This window comes from Saimiri boliviensis, chromosome 8 (assembly GCF_048565385.1).
Source record: "Saimiri boliviensis isolate mSaiBol1 chromosome 8, mSaiBol1.pri, whole genome shotgun sequence".
NCBI lineage: Eukaryota > Metazoa > Chordata > Mammalia > Primates > Cebidae > Saimiri > Saimiri boliviensis.
In genome coordinates this window covers 12065265-12081335 of record NC_133456.1, presented here as the reverse complement: position 1 = coordinate 12081335, position 16071 = coordinate 12065265, and the positions used below count along the sequence as shown (strand labels likewise).

General features: G+C 48.4%; 1 protein-coding gene across 2 annotated transcripts in view; it reads left to right on the top strand.

Moving 5' to 3' along the window:
* Positions 1–16071, top strand: part of BSN (bassoon presynaptic cytomatrix protein) — a 113495-nt gene that overhangs the window by 60281 nt on the left and 37143 nt on the right. For both annotated transcript variants that reach the window (XM_074403836.1, XM_039477610.2), the window contains exon 2: positions 8314–8722. In XM_074403836.1, coding sequence (XP_074259937.1) covers positions 8314–8722 — 409 coding nt within the window. The remainder of the gene's footprint in view (positions 1–8313; positions 8723–16071) is intronic.

Below are 16071 nucleotides of genomic sequence, written 5' to 3'. Positions count from 1 at the left end.
GGGCAGCCACGTCTCTCCCTGGTGGTTCTGCCATTATGGATGTAACTGGTGTCTGGAGCATTTTGTAGTCACTGACAATTGCTGGCCTTGTGCCTTTCTGCGGGCTTTTGACAGAGAGGACCCCAGCCTCTGACCAGTGCAGTCAGGATTATCTCTCCCAGCAGTGGTCATGGGATCGGGCAGGAGGCCACAGGGTACTAAAGATTGGTGGGGGAGAGGCTAACTGAATTGGCTCTGTTCCTCTTCCCAGCAGCCCTTCTGTGACCAGGGGGATCCTTCCTGCCTTGGCAAACAGCTCTGAGTTAAGATTGTTTCTGATCAGTTAATAGCCTTAAATGCTGAAAGGAAGGAAAACTGGTAGATATCTGGCTGTTTCTACATTCTCTACCTTTACTGGCCTCCTTAAAAATATATTTGTCTCAATACCTAATGCATGTGGGGCTTAAAACCTAGATCACGGGTTGATGGGTGCAGCAAACCACCGTGGCACCTGTTTACCTATGTAACAAACCTGCACATTCTGCACATGTATCCAATAACTTAAAGTAAAATAAAAAATTTAAAAAATATATATTTATCCCTAGATAAGGCATTTCTAGTCTTCCCTGATTGGCTCCTAGCCACTCCTTCATCTCTCTCCTGTTCCCTTCCGGCACTGGCCTGTCTCCTGTGCCTGTTTATGGTGGTGCCCCTCTCCCCTCCTTGCTTACCCACCTTACCCTGGCCCTCCCCAGCAATAGGGCTCCCATGGATGCTGGGAGGAGCACTGGCCTCAAAGGGCCTCTCTGCTGATGAGGCCACATCCATAAGACCAGGTCTTCCGTGGGGTGGGCTGGGTCCTGTCTGTGGACACCTTCCTCTCTTTTTCCTCATTCCCTTCTTTCTCCTGCCCAGCAGCCATATTTTAGTGGAGGTCTTTGTGTCTCTTGAGAAGAGCCTTCCAGAGGGCTTACCTCTTCCCTCCTGAGGGGGCCTTGGATGGTTGCAGTCACTGTGGCTCCCCTGGGACGTGTGTTCAGGTGTGTGGCACAGATAGTTATGACCCCAGAAGCTCCTGCCACAGTGGTCCCTTGTGTTCAGCTGGAGAAGGAACTGGCCCCCCACAAGCTGGACTGGTTTGGGACAGGGCTTGGGCATTTATGGTGTGTGGCCCTCATGGGTGTAGCCTTTCTTCCTATGACTTCTTGGCCTTCATATTATGTAGACTCATCATGGCATGGAGCATTGTTGAGTGCTCCTCCTCATAGGAACTCCTCTAACCCTGTGGGGTCATTCTCTTTTTTTCTCCTTTCTCTGACTTCTCTGGTTCTGATATCTCCTCTACTCTGATGCACATTGGTCCTCCCCACAAAGCTTTCTTGGACCACTGCTCTGCGGGTGATTTCAGCCTGAGAATTGTCTGTGAACAAGACCTTTAGCTCTTCCAGATAAAAATATCTACACTTACCTGAATTGAACCCAAGCTGTGACCCATCTCTTAATGTCTCTTACCCCCTACCCCCACCTTAACACAACCAAATCCAAACTTGCGATTTTGTGATTTCACTTTCCATTTCTCACCCACTAATTGACTTATCTCCCTGGATTCCCCATTTCAATGAAAAGGAACACTCCTCCTTGAAGCCAAAGCCAGAATACCTGCTGCTGTACCTTCCCTTCCTCTCACCACACGGACTATCTCCTGGGCCAGTGCCTTATTCTCACTGGTTTCCCTACCTCATCATCTTCTTCTCCTTGAACAGAGCCTAAACATTTCCCTATGTGAAAACCTTACAGGCCCTGCTAATTTTAGCTTTTCGTTTCCCAGTTAGCTCAGGTAGTTCAACACACACTATCACAACACCATTGCTGGGAGCTGTTCTAGGTGCTGGGAGCAGCAATGACTTGCGTCTTCCATGCTTGCCCTACACAGCTACTCAGACTGAGCATGCTCTGCTGTGCCTCTGGGCCTTTGTGCATGCTGTTATCTCTGTCTAGTGTACCTTGTTACCTTGGCATGAGCAGCCCATCCGTTAAGACCCAGTTTAGATGTCTTCTCATCTTCAAAGACTTCTGCGTCTGCCCACCACTGGACCATGCAGCAGTGTGTCTTGCAGGGATTTGTTTGCCTATCTGTTTCTACTCTAGACCAGAGGCTCTTGGAGAACTGGACTCCTATATGAATCATATTTTAAAAAATTTATTTTAGGCCAGGTGCAGTGGCTCACACCCGAAATCCTAGCATTTTGGGAGGCTGAGACAGGAGGATCACTTGAGGTCAGGAGTTTGAGACCAGCCTGGCCAACATGGTGAAACCCCATCTCTACTAAAAATACAAAAATTAGCCAGGCATTGTGGCACATGCCTGTAGTCCCAGTTACCCTGTGTCTGCTTTATGGTGGTACCTCTTTCCCGTCCTTGCTTACCCACCCTTACCCTGGCCCTTCCTAGCAGTAGGGCTCCCATGGCTACTAGGAGGAGCACTGGCCTCAAGGGGCCTCTCTGCTGATAAGGCCACATTCATGAGAGCAGGAGAATCACTAGAGCCTGGGAGGCAGAGTCTGCAGTGAGCCGAGATCATGCAACTGCACTCCAGCCTAGGCAACAGGGTGAGACTCCATCTCAAAAAAACAAAAATTAATCTAATTGAATACTAAATAACTGTTTATAAAGAATATAAGAATACTTATAAAACATGTATAAGATGTGAAGAATAACAATCTGATGAACACTTGTGGAGCCCTCTTCCATTGAAGAGATATAATTCCTTTATACTCTCAATACCTGGAACTAATCAGGGGTCAGTAAATGTGAATGCCTAAATGAATGAATACCTATTGTTGGAGTCGTTTTCTGTATGAGTCTCTCAGTGTTGCTGGGCAAGTCCCAAGTGTTATGGCCCTAACCCAGCCCCACTCCATGAGCTCATTCTACTGTTCACACATTGTTCTTGTCACTGTGCATGTGCTTATTGAGTGTCCACTCAATGCCAAGTGTGGCACTGGGTCCTAAGGATATAGTGGGGAGCAAAATGGTGAGACCCTTTCCCAGGGAGCTTCTGCATAAGCAGCTCTTAATAAAAAGTAATCCAAAGAACCCAAACTGTAATGCTATGAGGAGCCTTTTATAACACGTGAATGGGCTGCGGCCCCTCTCCAGGCTGTGCAAGAAAGAAATTTAGCCATTTCTACTGTATTTGTGTTGCCCAATACGTAGCAGGCAATCTGTATACACAGAGACCCCCTCTACAGCTATACAGCACTCCCCTAGAAAGGCAGTATGGGACATGGTTAAGGACATAGACTGGTAGCCTGGATACTGGAATCCCAGCTCCACCATTTGCAGGTCATGATGGCTTTGCATGTTACTTAACTTTCATGTGTGGCAATTTTCTCATCTGTAAAATGGGCAAAATAGATCCTACCCAGTGAATTTGCTGTGAGGCTTAAAGCAGTTACTATATGACAGGTGGCTCATGGTGAGGGTTCGGTCAGCATTACCATGATTATTGTCAGCAGAGCCTTATATGGTATGGTTGGCGGTGTAGCCAGCAGCTGCAGGGAGGATGCCAGGTATTGTTCCTGAAGTTCTCTACTGCATGAAGTCAGACCCAGAGAAGGGCTGAGTGCCATGCCAGGTACTTGCCGTGTTTCCCTAGCTTTAAAACTTTGGGGCCACATTTTAGTGCCCTGAGTCACTTAGTGCCTACAGTCCACCCATTCAGGAAATACATATTGAGTATCCAGTCTGCACCAGGCACGGTGGTAGGCCCTGGGAGAAAGCTGTGAAGAAAGCACATGGAGGCCTTGCCCACACAGAGCTGGCCGTTTAATGCAGGGATCCCAGAGAATATAAAAAGCAGTACATTTGTTATATGATGGATCAGAAAGTGCTCAGTGCCACAGAAAACAAAGAGGCAGGGAGACAAGCACAGTTTTAAATAGTCAGGGTAAGTGTCCCTGAAAGGATGCCACCAGAGCAAAGGCTTGAGAGAGAGCAAGTGTCCGCAGAAAGAACAGCAAATCCAATGGCCAAATGCACATGGCAGGAGTGGGCCTGGCATAGGGAAGTGGAATCAGGGAGATGGTAATCAGAGATGAGGCCAGAGGGAAAGGGGCCAAATCTCATGGTGCCTCATGGGCTATTGTGAGACTTTTGACTTTTCCTTTGGGAGGGAAAGGAAGCCAGTGGAGGGTTTAAACAAAGCAGAGAAGTGGCCTGATTTATGTATTTAAACCCTTATTCTGGGGCCGGGCATGGTGGCTCGCGTCTGTAATCCCAGCACTTTGGGAGGCCGAGGGTGGCAGATTGCTTGAGGTCAGGAGTTCGAGAACAGCCTGGCCGACATGGCAAAAACCCAGCTCTACTAAAAATACAAAAAATAAGCCAAATGTGCTGGTGCGCACTGGTAGTCCCAGCTACATTGCAGTGAGTCTAGATCATACCACTGCACTCCAGCCTGGGCAAAAGAAGGAGACTCTCTCAAAAACAAACAAAACGAAAAAAAGCCTTATCCTGACAACTGAGAATGGCTTGAACCAGGTAGGATGAGGAGGAGGGAAGAGATAGTAGTGGCCAGCTTCAGAAACCAGCAAGATTTACTGCTGGATTGACTTAGGATGACAGAGGAAGGGAGGCAGAGATGGCACCAACAGGGAGAGTAGGAGGCACACATTTAGGGGGAAGATCAGGGGCTCAGCTTGGGTGTGTCAAGGTGGAGATGCCTACATGGCATCTCTGTGAAGATGTGGAGTTGGCAGTTAGACAGGTTAGGAGTTCAGAGCAGAGTTCTGGGCCAGACATAGACATTTGGTGGGTATCAGTGGAAAGTGGATTTAAAGCCCTGAGACTGGGTAAGTCTTGAGACTTGGGGATTGTGAGTACTCAGAGAAGCAAATTTGTGTAAAGACTGAGCCCCAGGTCTCTCCAATGTAAGAAGTGCGGTTCTGGGGTTGCCAGATGAGGAAGAACCTGCAAAAGAGATTAGAAAAGTGTGGCCAGGCAGGGGTGTGGCCAGGCAGGGGGAGGTAATTCAGGAGAAGGTGGTATTCCTGAAGACAAGTAGAGAACTTATTTCAGGCAGGAGAGAGTGATCACCCAGGATCAAGTGCTGCTGATGGTCAAGTGAGATGAGGAACTGAGATGTGTCTGTTGGATTTGACAATGTGGAGGTCCCTACGGACTGTGACCTGAGCAATGTCTGTGGAGTGATGGGCAAAAGCCAGGTTGGAAGGTTGGGTTAAGAGGGAGAGAGGAGAGGAGTGGGAGGTAGTGAGTGGAGGCAGTTTCTTTTATTATTTATTTATTTATTTTAGAGACAGAATCTTGCTCTGTTGCTCAGGCTGGAGTGCAGTGGTGTGGTCCTAGCTCACTGTAACCTTGATCTCCTGGGCTCAAGAGATCCTCCTGCCTCTGTCTCCCAATATGGAATTACAGGTGCAAGTCACCTTGCCAGGCAAGTGGAGATAATTATTTTAAGGAGTTTTGCTGTGAAAAAGAGCAGAGAAATGGGGTGGTAGCTGAAGGAGTAGTGGAGCAAAGTGCTGCTGCTGCTTCTCCTTTTTTTTTCTTGGATGGAAGAAGCTTGTTTGTATGATAATTGAAATGATCCAATAGAGAGGGGGAAATGGATGATAAGGGAGAGGGGAGAATTTGAGGTTAGAAGTGGGCCTTGGGATCAGGAGGCAGGTGAACAGTGAGGACAGGAGTAGGGAGGCTGAGGTTGTGCAGGTTCCCTCTGGTGGGTCCTACGTTTTTGTGAGATGGTCAGCAGGTCATCAGTGGCAGTGAAGAGACAGAAGGAGGTGCTGGGAGGCTTGAGGATCAAGGAGAGGTGTGAGGAAGCATCCAGGAAGATGGGAGAGTACAAGGACCATGGGCATATATTGCAATCTCCAGGTGTTACGATGGCTACTATGAGGTATGTGGGCACACACCAATGCCAGGAGCATTGCCCTTGCAGTGCAGACTTTTCTGGGTGAAGGAGACACTGCTTGTTTATTCACTGTTACCACAGCTGAGTTTAGGACCCTAATCTTCACATAAAATGTCTCCAGAAAGACTACGTTGTGATACAACATTGAGTTAAAAAGTCACTGTGTACATAGATTGCCTGCTACTTACTGGGCAAAACAAATAGAGTAGAAATGGCTACATTTCTCAGAAGGCTTGCACAGCCTGGAGAGGGGGCCGCAGCCCATTCACATGTTTAAAAGGCTCAGCTTCTGATCTGCTTCCGAGGGCTGCCTTTAAACGCCAGTCCCAAATAATTTAAGTGAAAAATGAAACTGTAAATTTAGCCAAGTGGAAAATACTGCTTTAGGACACCTAGAAATTAGTATGCTGAAAGGGCCCAGAGGAGCCCAGGTTCTCATTGTGGGCCGCAGATGCTGTGGCCGCCACCATGCTAGGCTTCACAGCTGGTGGCAAAGATGGCCCTGAGTGGCTGGACTCAAACTCTGGTTGTCTTGCTGAAGAAGAAGTTGGTGGGTCTGTGACTGGATGGTTAGGTATATGCCATTGATGGTTGATGACAGTAATGTTAAACACTATTTAATAGTGTTTTTTTTCCCCAGAAGAGTCTTTATTAGCCCAAGAATAAGTTTCTGTACACCCCATTTCCTCAGAAGGGAGGAAGGACTGCAGAGTGTCCTGGGGTGGGTGTCCCCAGGCGGGCTCCTCATCTTTCCCCTTAAATGGCTTGTCCTAAGATACCCTACCAGTCGACTCTTAAATCTTTTTGGCAAGCCGATGGCCTCAGGTGGGGGCAGCAAACTTAGAATCATCCCCTGTCAGTGAGACCCTGGGGCACTGAGGCAGAAGCAGCCAGGGCAGCCTCCTCCACAGGCTGAGCCTCCTCACTGCTCTCAGCAAGTTGGCCCTGTCTCCTGAGTGTCAGCATCACCCTAATGATTGCAGACTAAAGCAGGGAGAGAATTTCAGGGAAGCAGTATAAAGCATTGCCTTTAGCTTTTTGTGCTCATCCTCTTTTAAACTGAAAAAGAGGAAAGTTGCAGAGATGAACTTAAGTTGGGTCAAAGGAGAAGGAATATATGATGGACTTTTAGCCTGATGGTTTGCTTTCTGCTTTCTACCTCATGGAACTACCCAACACTACTGGCTCCTCTGCAGCCAGATTGGGATGGAGGTAGGGGTTAGACACATTGGATCTCACTCAGTGGTTCCTCAAGGCTGGATCCTGGAACTCCAACCCCATCCAGCTTCAAACTAGTGGAAAAGTAACACTTTATCCCATCTTGTTAGATTTGGTCTGGCATCAGGCTTGCCAGAGGGCCACAAGAAGGAAGGCTCCTTTGTGTAGAGACAGGCCCCTGGTATAAGAGATGGCATTAACTAGGCATTGCAGTATCTCCCCATCCCCAGTGATCTAGGGGCAGCCTCTGAAGGAGAAAAAGCAAGATATAACAGATCAGCCAGTATAGTATCTCAGTATAGTATGGTATAGTATAGTAACTTGAGCTGTATGTTGGAATCACCTAGGGAGGAAAAAATACGAATGCCAGGGTCCTGCCTCCACAGATTTTTATGTAATTCTACTAGGATGCAGTCTGGGAGTCAGAATTTTAAATGTCACCCTAGGTATTTCTTTTTTTCTTTTCTTTTTCTTTCTTTTTTTCTTTTTTCTTTTCTTTTCTTTTCTTTTTTTTTTTTTTTTTTGAGATAGGGTCTCACTCTGTTGCCCAGGCTGGAGTGCAGAGGCATGATCTCTGCTCACTGCAACCTCTGCCTCCCGGTTCAAGTGATTCTCCCATCTCAGCCTCCCAAGAAGCTGGGATTACAGGCATGCGCCACCATACCCAGCTAAGTTTTGTATTTTTAGTAGAGACAGGGTTTTACCATGTTGATCAGGCTGGTCTTGAACTCCTGACCTCAAGTGATCTGCCTACCTTGGCCTCCCAAAGTGCTGGGATTGCAGGCTTGAGCCACCTCACCTGGCCCACCCTAGGTATTTCTAATGTCTAGCTTTAGAATCTTGGTACTCAAAGCATGGGCCTCAGACCAGAGTATTGGCATCACCTTAGAGCTTCTTACAATGCAGACCATACTCAGATGTACTGAATCAAAGTCTGTACTTTATCAGAACATGAGAGGACATGCTCTGATCCTGCCACATGATGTGGTGCTAAGGGTTCAAGTGAGAGACGCTTGTCAAAGCTCAGCACAGGACACAGCAAATGGGCGCCATGATGATGCCGCTGGGCAGGAGGAGGAGGGTGGTGATGGGGCTTGGCAGGATCGCCCAGCTTGGTAGAGACCTCTGTAAGCTGCTTCTCTAAAATGTGTCTCTAACAGTCATTTTCAATGTCATTTCAGCACTTCCCGGAGACTGGACCCCAAGGAACCCCTGGGTAGCCAGAGAGCAGCTTCCCCAACTCCGAAGCAGGCTTCTGCTACTACTCCTGGCCATGAGAGCCCACGGGAGACAAGGGCACAGGGACCAGCAGGCCAGGATGCTGATGGTCCCCGCAGGACGCTGCAGGTAGACAGCAGGACACAGAGATCAGGGCGGTCCCCCTCAGTGTCACCGGACAGAGGCAGCACCCCCACATCACCCTACTCCGTCCCTCAGATCGCCCCCCTTCCCAGCAGCACGCTATGTCCCATATGCAAGACTTCGGACCTTACATCGACCCCCAGCCAGCCAAACTTCAACACCTGCACCCAGTGTCACAACAAGGTCTGCAACCAGTGTGGGTTCAACCCCAACCCTCATCTCACCCAGGTAACCACCGCTGCGCGGGCTCCCCACTCACCTGCCATCCCTGGTTCCCTTCCCCTCTTTCACCAACTTTCTTTTCCTGGTCATTTCCCTTGGCCACCAGCTTCTGTGTCCTCCTGTGGGGATGTGTCCTGGTTCCAAGATGTGGTAGCAAAGAACTGGGCCTGGCCCCAGGTGTCCCAAGGGATTTCTGCATACCCTGAAAGCTTGGGCAGAGTCTGAGAGTAGAAGATACTTTCTAACCCTCTGGATCAAGTTTGGTCTGGAAAAATGACCTTGGAGAGGGGCAAAGACAATCTTATGAACAGTTTTTCCCAATGGAGCTCATTTGATGTGGGGTCAAACCTCACCATGGCAAACTTCCCTGACCTAGGCCAGGAGGCCTTTCTCTTTGACAGCAGGCCCTGGAGGGGGATGCTGATGAGGGGAGAAAGGTTTCATTGGAGGCAGGAAACTGCCTTCCAGCTGGGCTCTGGAAAGCACCTCTTATGGGCTTTAGTTCCAGTCAGCTGGGGGCCTGAGGTGGTGGGGCAGCTACCCCACTCTAAAGAAATGACCTTGGGGTAAAGACCCAGGCTGGGAACCAAGCATTCGCCAAGGATGATGACAGTATCCGACATTCACCAAGAGGCCACTGTAGGACCATTTCTGTAAATTTGGCTTCTTTTTTGCCCAAGAGGACAAGAGGACTCTGGGTCTACAGCCCTAATCTAGCTTTGTTGAGGACACTTTGAAGGACTGTGGGATGCCTTGCCAAGTGAGCTGAGGCCATCGCTTTGAAATGAACGGAGTAGGTCTGTTGATTTTCTCCTACTCCTCTGGGAGTAGAAGCCTCTGGTTCTCTCCACAAGGATCTGTCTTTGGACAGGATGGAGAGAGGCTGGCTGCCGGCACAGGCATGGCTGCCTCTGGGATTAACAGCAGCTGGAGCCGTTTGGACCATGTGGGAGAGGGCTGAGTGAGAATAATTGTTCACAGGTCAGGGTCTATATATGCCATGAGGTGCTGTGGGTGTGGGACGTGTGGTTTGTGAGAGGTAAGTGTGAGATTCTGAGGAAGGAGCTGTCGGTGTGGGGAGATGACTCAGTGCCTTTGGAGTCGCTCCTGGAGTGTGGGGGCTTCCTGAGGAGGCGTGCACGCTCGTGATTATTGCATCTGTGATTAGAAACAGGCCATCCTGCACTGTTCAGTTAGGTAAGCGCTTGCTATTCAGAATTTAGAACAATACCATTAAGGCCAGGGAAGCTCACCTGTGTGTTTCCACCAGCGAGAAGCCAGAAGCACCTCACAGGAACAGGGAGGAGGTGGACTGGACTGCTGTGGGGACATTCCCTCCTCATGCTGGCCTTGCCCCTCTGGGCTTCAGCTCCCCTGAGATGTAGCACAGGACCTGAGCAACTCTGGGTGAGGTGGGTGGGGATTAAGGAAGAGCCACACATGGTGGCCTCAGGCTCCTGGTTAGTATCCCATTCCTCACCACCCCACGGCCTCTGTGTATAGGCTCTCCAAGCCCAGGACCTTCAGTGAGGTAGAAGGGAGCCAGCCTTTGGCTATGCCTGGAAAAACAGCAGAGTAGGAGGACCCTGGAGACACTCAGTCCATCTGCCTCATTGTGCTGAGAGGAAGCTGAGGCTCAGGGCCAGGAGAAGATGGAGCCTCAATCTCATGGCAGATCCACTGTATCTGGTGAAGAGCAGGTCTCAGCCAAATACTTCAAGCAAATGCTGGGCTGGACAAATGAAATGAAATGGTTCTTTGCTGAGAGATTCTGCAGAACTTTCAGGGTTCTGAGGGGCATCGCAGAGTTCCAGGACAGGGCTGTGGTCGGCAGCCTTTCCCAGACTTGCTTTCACGGAACATCTTGGGAGCTGCTGTTCCATGGCAACCAGTTTGAGAATTGCTGACCTGGGCCCTTCTCCAAGTTCACACATGGTGGATGCCCTTTTCTGTTGGGGTTTCTAGGTAGAACCTTTGCTTCTCCAGAGTTGGCCTTCATTGGTGTTCTTGTCAAGGAAAAATAATCCTTGGCATATCTTCCTTGTGTCTTGGCTTATTCTGGGTTATTCTGGACAAAAGAGTTGTGGACCTAGACCAGTGGCTTGGTCTCCAGCTGTCCCCCAGGGATTTTCTGCCTCATTTTCCCCATCCGTAGTCCATTTTTGCTCAGACTGAAGCTGGTTCTGAACAAATAGGGTGGTCCCAGATACTCTTCTTGGTGGAGGCCATTTCTTTCCAGATTTTTCCAGGCCTGGTAGCTCAGGGCAAACCAGTAATTTAACCTGTCTGAAACCACAGAGAAAGACTGGGTGCTTCTGTTTGAGGCCTGAACATTTCTAACCACCCACAAGAGACCCTCCCTCTGACAATACACTGATGCCAGGGAGGCGGAGGCGTTGGCATTCAGTCCCCAGTGATAAGGAGAAGACAGGAAGACAGTTCTCTTCTCTCTGTAGATGTGGGGTTTTGGACAAGTACTTGAATCCTGAATGTCAGACTTCTCTGAAGGAAAAGCAGGAGTCTAGGGATTGGCATCAGTGGCTTTGGTAATGCCCATGCCTGCTCAGGCCTGCGAGACCACCTCTCCATTCTTCAGTGACTTACATTTGGGCCCACCACCCCTCTCTGAACCAGAAGGGTGGTCCATGTTGCCCTTATTAGGCTTCTATTCTGACAGCTGGGAGTAGGAGACAAGGCATGGGCCTGAGCCTGCTGGGTAGAAGATGGGAAGGTGCAGTTTGGGTGGGCAGTGGGGATGGGACTGAGCTGCTGGGGAATGTGAACAGTGGCCTGGGGCTTCCATGCCGCACTCAAAGCAGCCCCAGAAGCACATCCTGACCTAGAGCTCCTCCAGACGCCAGTCTGCCCTCATCAGAGAGGCATCCCAGCAGTGAGTGCGGTGTAGATGCAGGATTGCCTGCATGCCCAAGCCTCCAGTCTGATCAGCTGAATCCTCCCAGAGCAACATCTAGAGTAAAGGGACCCACCCTCTGCCTCTGTGGGCAACAGCAGGGTTGCCACCCCATTCCTAGCCTACTAGGCCAAAGGTGGTCCATCTGCCTTCCACCTCCCTTGCTCTAGTCAGAATTACTTATAAGCTTCTCTAGGAAAACCACAGAAGAGCAAGCATGGTCTTCCCTCACCTGTTCCAAGGTCTGGACTTGGCTGAGGCCAGCCCAAAGATGTTTAACCCATACCATCCACTACTCCTACCCAATGGCAAGCTGTGAGCCTACGCAGTTTCCCGCCCAGGGTGGGTGGCGTGGAGGAGGGAGGGAGACAATGCAGTGGCTCCAAACCTCTCTCTCTCCTGCCTGCATCCCACTGCTTTCCGGCAAGGACCAGGGCACCAGATGGCTCGGGGGTGGTGCTGTGAGTTTAGCACAGATCCCTCTGCTACAGCTAGCAGCCTTGTCTCTTTCCCTCTGCTCCCTCCTGGCCACACTGCCACCTGGGCCAGAGAGGAACGAGGAGCCGGTTTCAGGACATGGGACCAGCAGTGTACTGAGGGGAGGCAAAGGTGTCTTCCTCTTTTCTGGGCCCAGGAGGGTGTCTGCCCAGTCTTCCAGCGCTCACCTCCAAGCAAAATGGAAGTGAGTCTCCAGGTGGCAGGTGCTCCAGGATGCCTTTCTCCCACTGAATAGCTAGTCCTTGGGCAGTTTGCTTTAGAGTAGCCTCTTTAACCTAAACATTCTCCAAGTCAATAGAGAAATGCTCTCCAATCTTCAGTTACTCTGGGGCAGCTTACTGCATGCCCCGAGGTGGTCTATATTCCCAGGAGACAGGACCTTCAGCCTACTTATTTGCTTGGGCCTCTGCAGGGTGGAGGCCAGAGCCACTGGGGTCATGAGGAGACAACAGGCATGGAATTCTACCTTTTAGTTTTAGAAGATGGCCATAAGTTAAGCTAAGAATGAATGTACAATTAATTCTGAAGCGAAAATATGAAATTTTACTCCTAAAACACTTGTTTTCATAGCTAAGGATAAAGGAAACAGAATAAAAAGAAAATGCATTAAAAATGGTAGAGAAAAAGAGAAATCCGTAAATAAAGCAGGAGTGGGAAGATGCGGAAGAAGGCATAAGAAGGGGAGGCAGGAAAGGAAGGTAAGGGAGAGAGAGCCAGAGGCAGGAAGAGGGAGGGAACACAAAATCTTGGTAAAGTTCCCGGTTGCTGGCTGGTAACCTGTTGGTTTTGCTGCTTCTACTCTTTATTTTGCTCAGCCTTTGGCCTGGACAGGCATGTTTATCCTACTGAGTCAGAGGGTAGCCCTCTCCCTTCTTCCTGTCCTAGCCACTCTCCACAGTGCTTTTCAGTCCTGTTAGCCAGGAACTGTCCCAGACCCAGAGAAATAGGCAGAAGTGAAGCAGATGTGCTGCTCAGCTTTGTGAAGCCTTCAGGCCAGTGCAGGAGGCAGCACTTTCACCAAGAACCACACAAGCAAACACACAATCACATCTGGGGTCAAGGAGGGGAGGGGTGTGGGGGCTGCTGTTGGTGCGATGCTGAGACAAGATTCCTGGGGGTAGCTGGGCATGGTGGCTCACACCTGTAATCCCAACACTTTGAGGGTGGGCAGATCACTTGAGCCTAGGAGTTCAAGACGAGTCTGGACAACATGGTGAAACCCCATCTCTACTAAAAAAAAAATACGTGGTGTGGCCAGGCACGGTGGCTCATCCCTGTAATTCCAGCACTCTGGGAAGCTGAGGTGGGTGGATCACAAGGTCAGGAGTACAAGACCAGCCTGGCCAAGATGGTGAAACCCTGTCTCTACTAAAAATACAAAAATTAGCCAGGTGTAGTGGTGTGTGCCTGTAATGCTACTCAGAAGGCTGAGGCAGAAAATTGCTTGAACTGGGAGGCAGAGGTTGCAGTGAGCCAAGATTGTGCCATTGCACTCTAGCATGGGTGACAGAATGAGACTCCATCTCAAAAAAAAAAAAAAAATACATGGTGCAAAATACATGGTGGTACATGCCTGTAGTCCCAAGTATTTAGGAGCCTGAGGTAGGAAAATCACTTGAGCCTGGGAAGGTATATGCTGAATGAGCCATGATCATGCCACTGTATTCCAGCCTGGGCGACAGAGTAAGATCCCGTCAAAAAAAAATTATTGGGGTCTTCTCCAAAGAGAGCGCATTAGGCTGTAGAATGTTAAAATTGCTGGACAGAAGGCCGTTGGTAAAAGGGGAGCCCTGAGGAGATGTGCTTGGTCCATGTGAGGGTTCGGAAGCAAGTCAGGTCCAGAACAGCTGGGGTATCACAGAACAGGACCAGAAGGCATACAAGTCCTCCTGGGCTTGCTGGGGTCTCCTACTATACTCCCAAGATTTGGGAAGGTGGCAGTAGGAAGGTCAGATGTGCATTTTAAACACCCCTCTGATGCAATCTCAAGCGCCCTTCAAATAGCCAAAACAATTGTGAAAAAGAATAAAGCTGAAGAACTCACACTGCCTGATTTTAAAACTTACTACAGTTACAGTAATCAAAACAATGCGGTACTGGCATAAAACAGACATATAGACCAATGGAGTAAAATAGCCCAGAAATAACTCTTAGGTATATGGTCAGATGATTTTTGATAAGAGTGCCAAGACCATTCAGTAGGGAAAGAACAATCTTTTCAACAAATGGTGTTGGGAAAACTGGATATCTACATGCAAAAAAATGAAGTTGGACCTTTTCCTTACATTATATACAAAAATTGACTTCAAAATACATCAAATACCTAAACATAAGAGCTCAAACTATAAAACTCTTAGAAGAAGACATAGAGTATAAGCTTCACAACATTGGATTTGGCAATGATTTCTTGGATATGACACCAACAGCACAGGCAACAAAAGAAAAAATAGACAAAATAGACTTCATGAAAATTTAAAATTTTTTTTGCATCTAAGACACTATCAACAGAGTAAAAAGGCAACCCACAGAATCGGAGAAAATATTTGCTAATTATATATTGATAAGGGATTGATATCCAGAATATACAGAGAAGTCCTACAACTCAACAACAAAAACAAACAAACAGAAAACAATTAAAAATGGGCAAAGAGGCTGGTCACAGTGGTTCACGCCTGTGATCCCAGCACTTTGGGAGGCTGAGGCGGGCTGATTGCCTGAGCTCAGGCATTTGAGACCAGCTTGGACAACATGGCGAAACCCCATCTCTACTAAAAATACAAAAATTAGCTGGGCACTAACTAGGTGGGCAACTGTAGTCCCAGCTACTCGGATGGCTGAGGCAAGAGACTCGCTTGAGCCCAGGAGGCAAAGGTTGCAGTGAATCAAGATTGCAGTACTGGGTAACAGAGCCAGACCGTATCTTAAAAAGAAAAGCCGCGGGGGGAGGGGAGCAAAGAGGAGTCAGGTGTGGTGGTGACACACACCTCTAGTCCCACCTACTTGAGAGGCTAATGCGGGAGGATATCTTGAGCCTAGGAGCTCGAGACCAGTCTGGGCAACTAGCTAGATCTGTGTCTCTGAAAAACAAAATGGGCAAAGGACTTGAGGGAATATTTCTCCAAAAAAGATACACAAATGGCCAATAAGCACATGAAAAGATACTCAACATAGGTTGGCAGTAGTGGCTTATGCCTGTAATCCCAGAACTTTGGGAGGCCAAGGCAGGTGGATCACCTGAGGTCAAGAGTTTGAGACCAGACTGTCCAACATGGTGAAATCCTGTCTCTACTAAAAATACAAAAAATTGGCCAGGTTTGGTGGTGGGTGCCTGTAATCCCAGTTGCTCAAGAGGCTGAGGCAGGAAAATTGCTTGAACCTGGGAGGCAGAGCTTGCAGTGAGCCAAGATCGTGCCACTGCATTCCAGTCCAGACGACAGAGCGAGACTCTGTCTTGAAAAAAAAAAAAAAAAAAAGATACTCAACATGACTAATCATTAGAAAAATTCATATTGAAACTACAATGAGATACCATCTCATACTCATTATGATGGCTGCTATTAAAAAAAAAAAACAGAAAATAAATGTTGGCAAGAATGTTAGAGAAATTGGAACCCTTTTGCACTATTTTTGGGAATGTAAAATGGTACAGCCACTCTGGAAAACAGCGTGGCACGTCCTCAAAAAATTATAAATAGAATTACCATATGATCCAACAATTCCACTTTTGGGTATACACTCAAATTGAAAGGAAGGTTTTGAAGAGATATTTGTACACCCATGTTCATAGCAGCATTTTTCACAATAGCTAAAATGTGAAAACAATGAACAGCCCATTGACAAATGAACAGATAAGCCAAGTGTATGTATATACCTATATACACACAATGGACTATCACTCAGCCTTAAAAAGGATGGACAATCTGACACATGATACAACATGGATGAA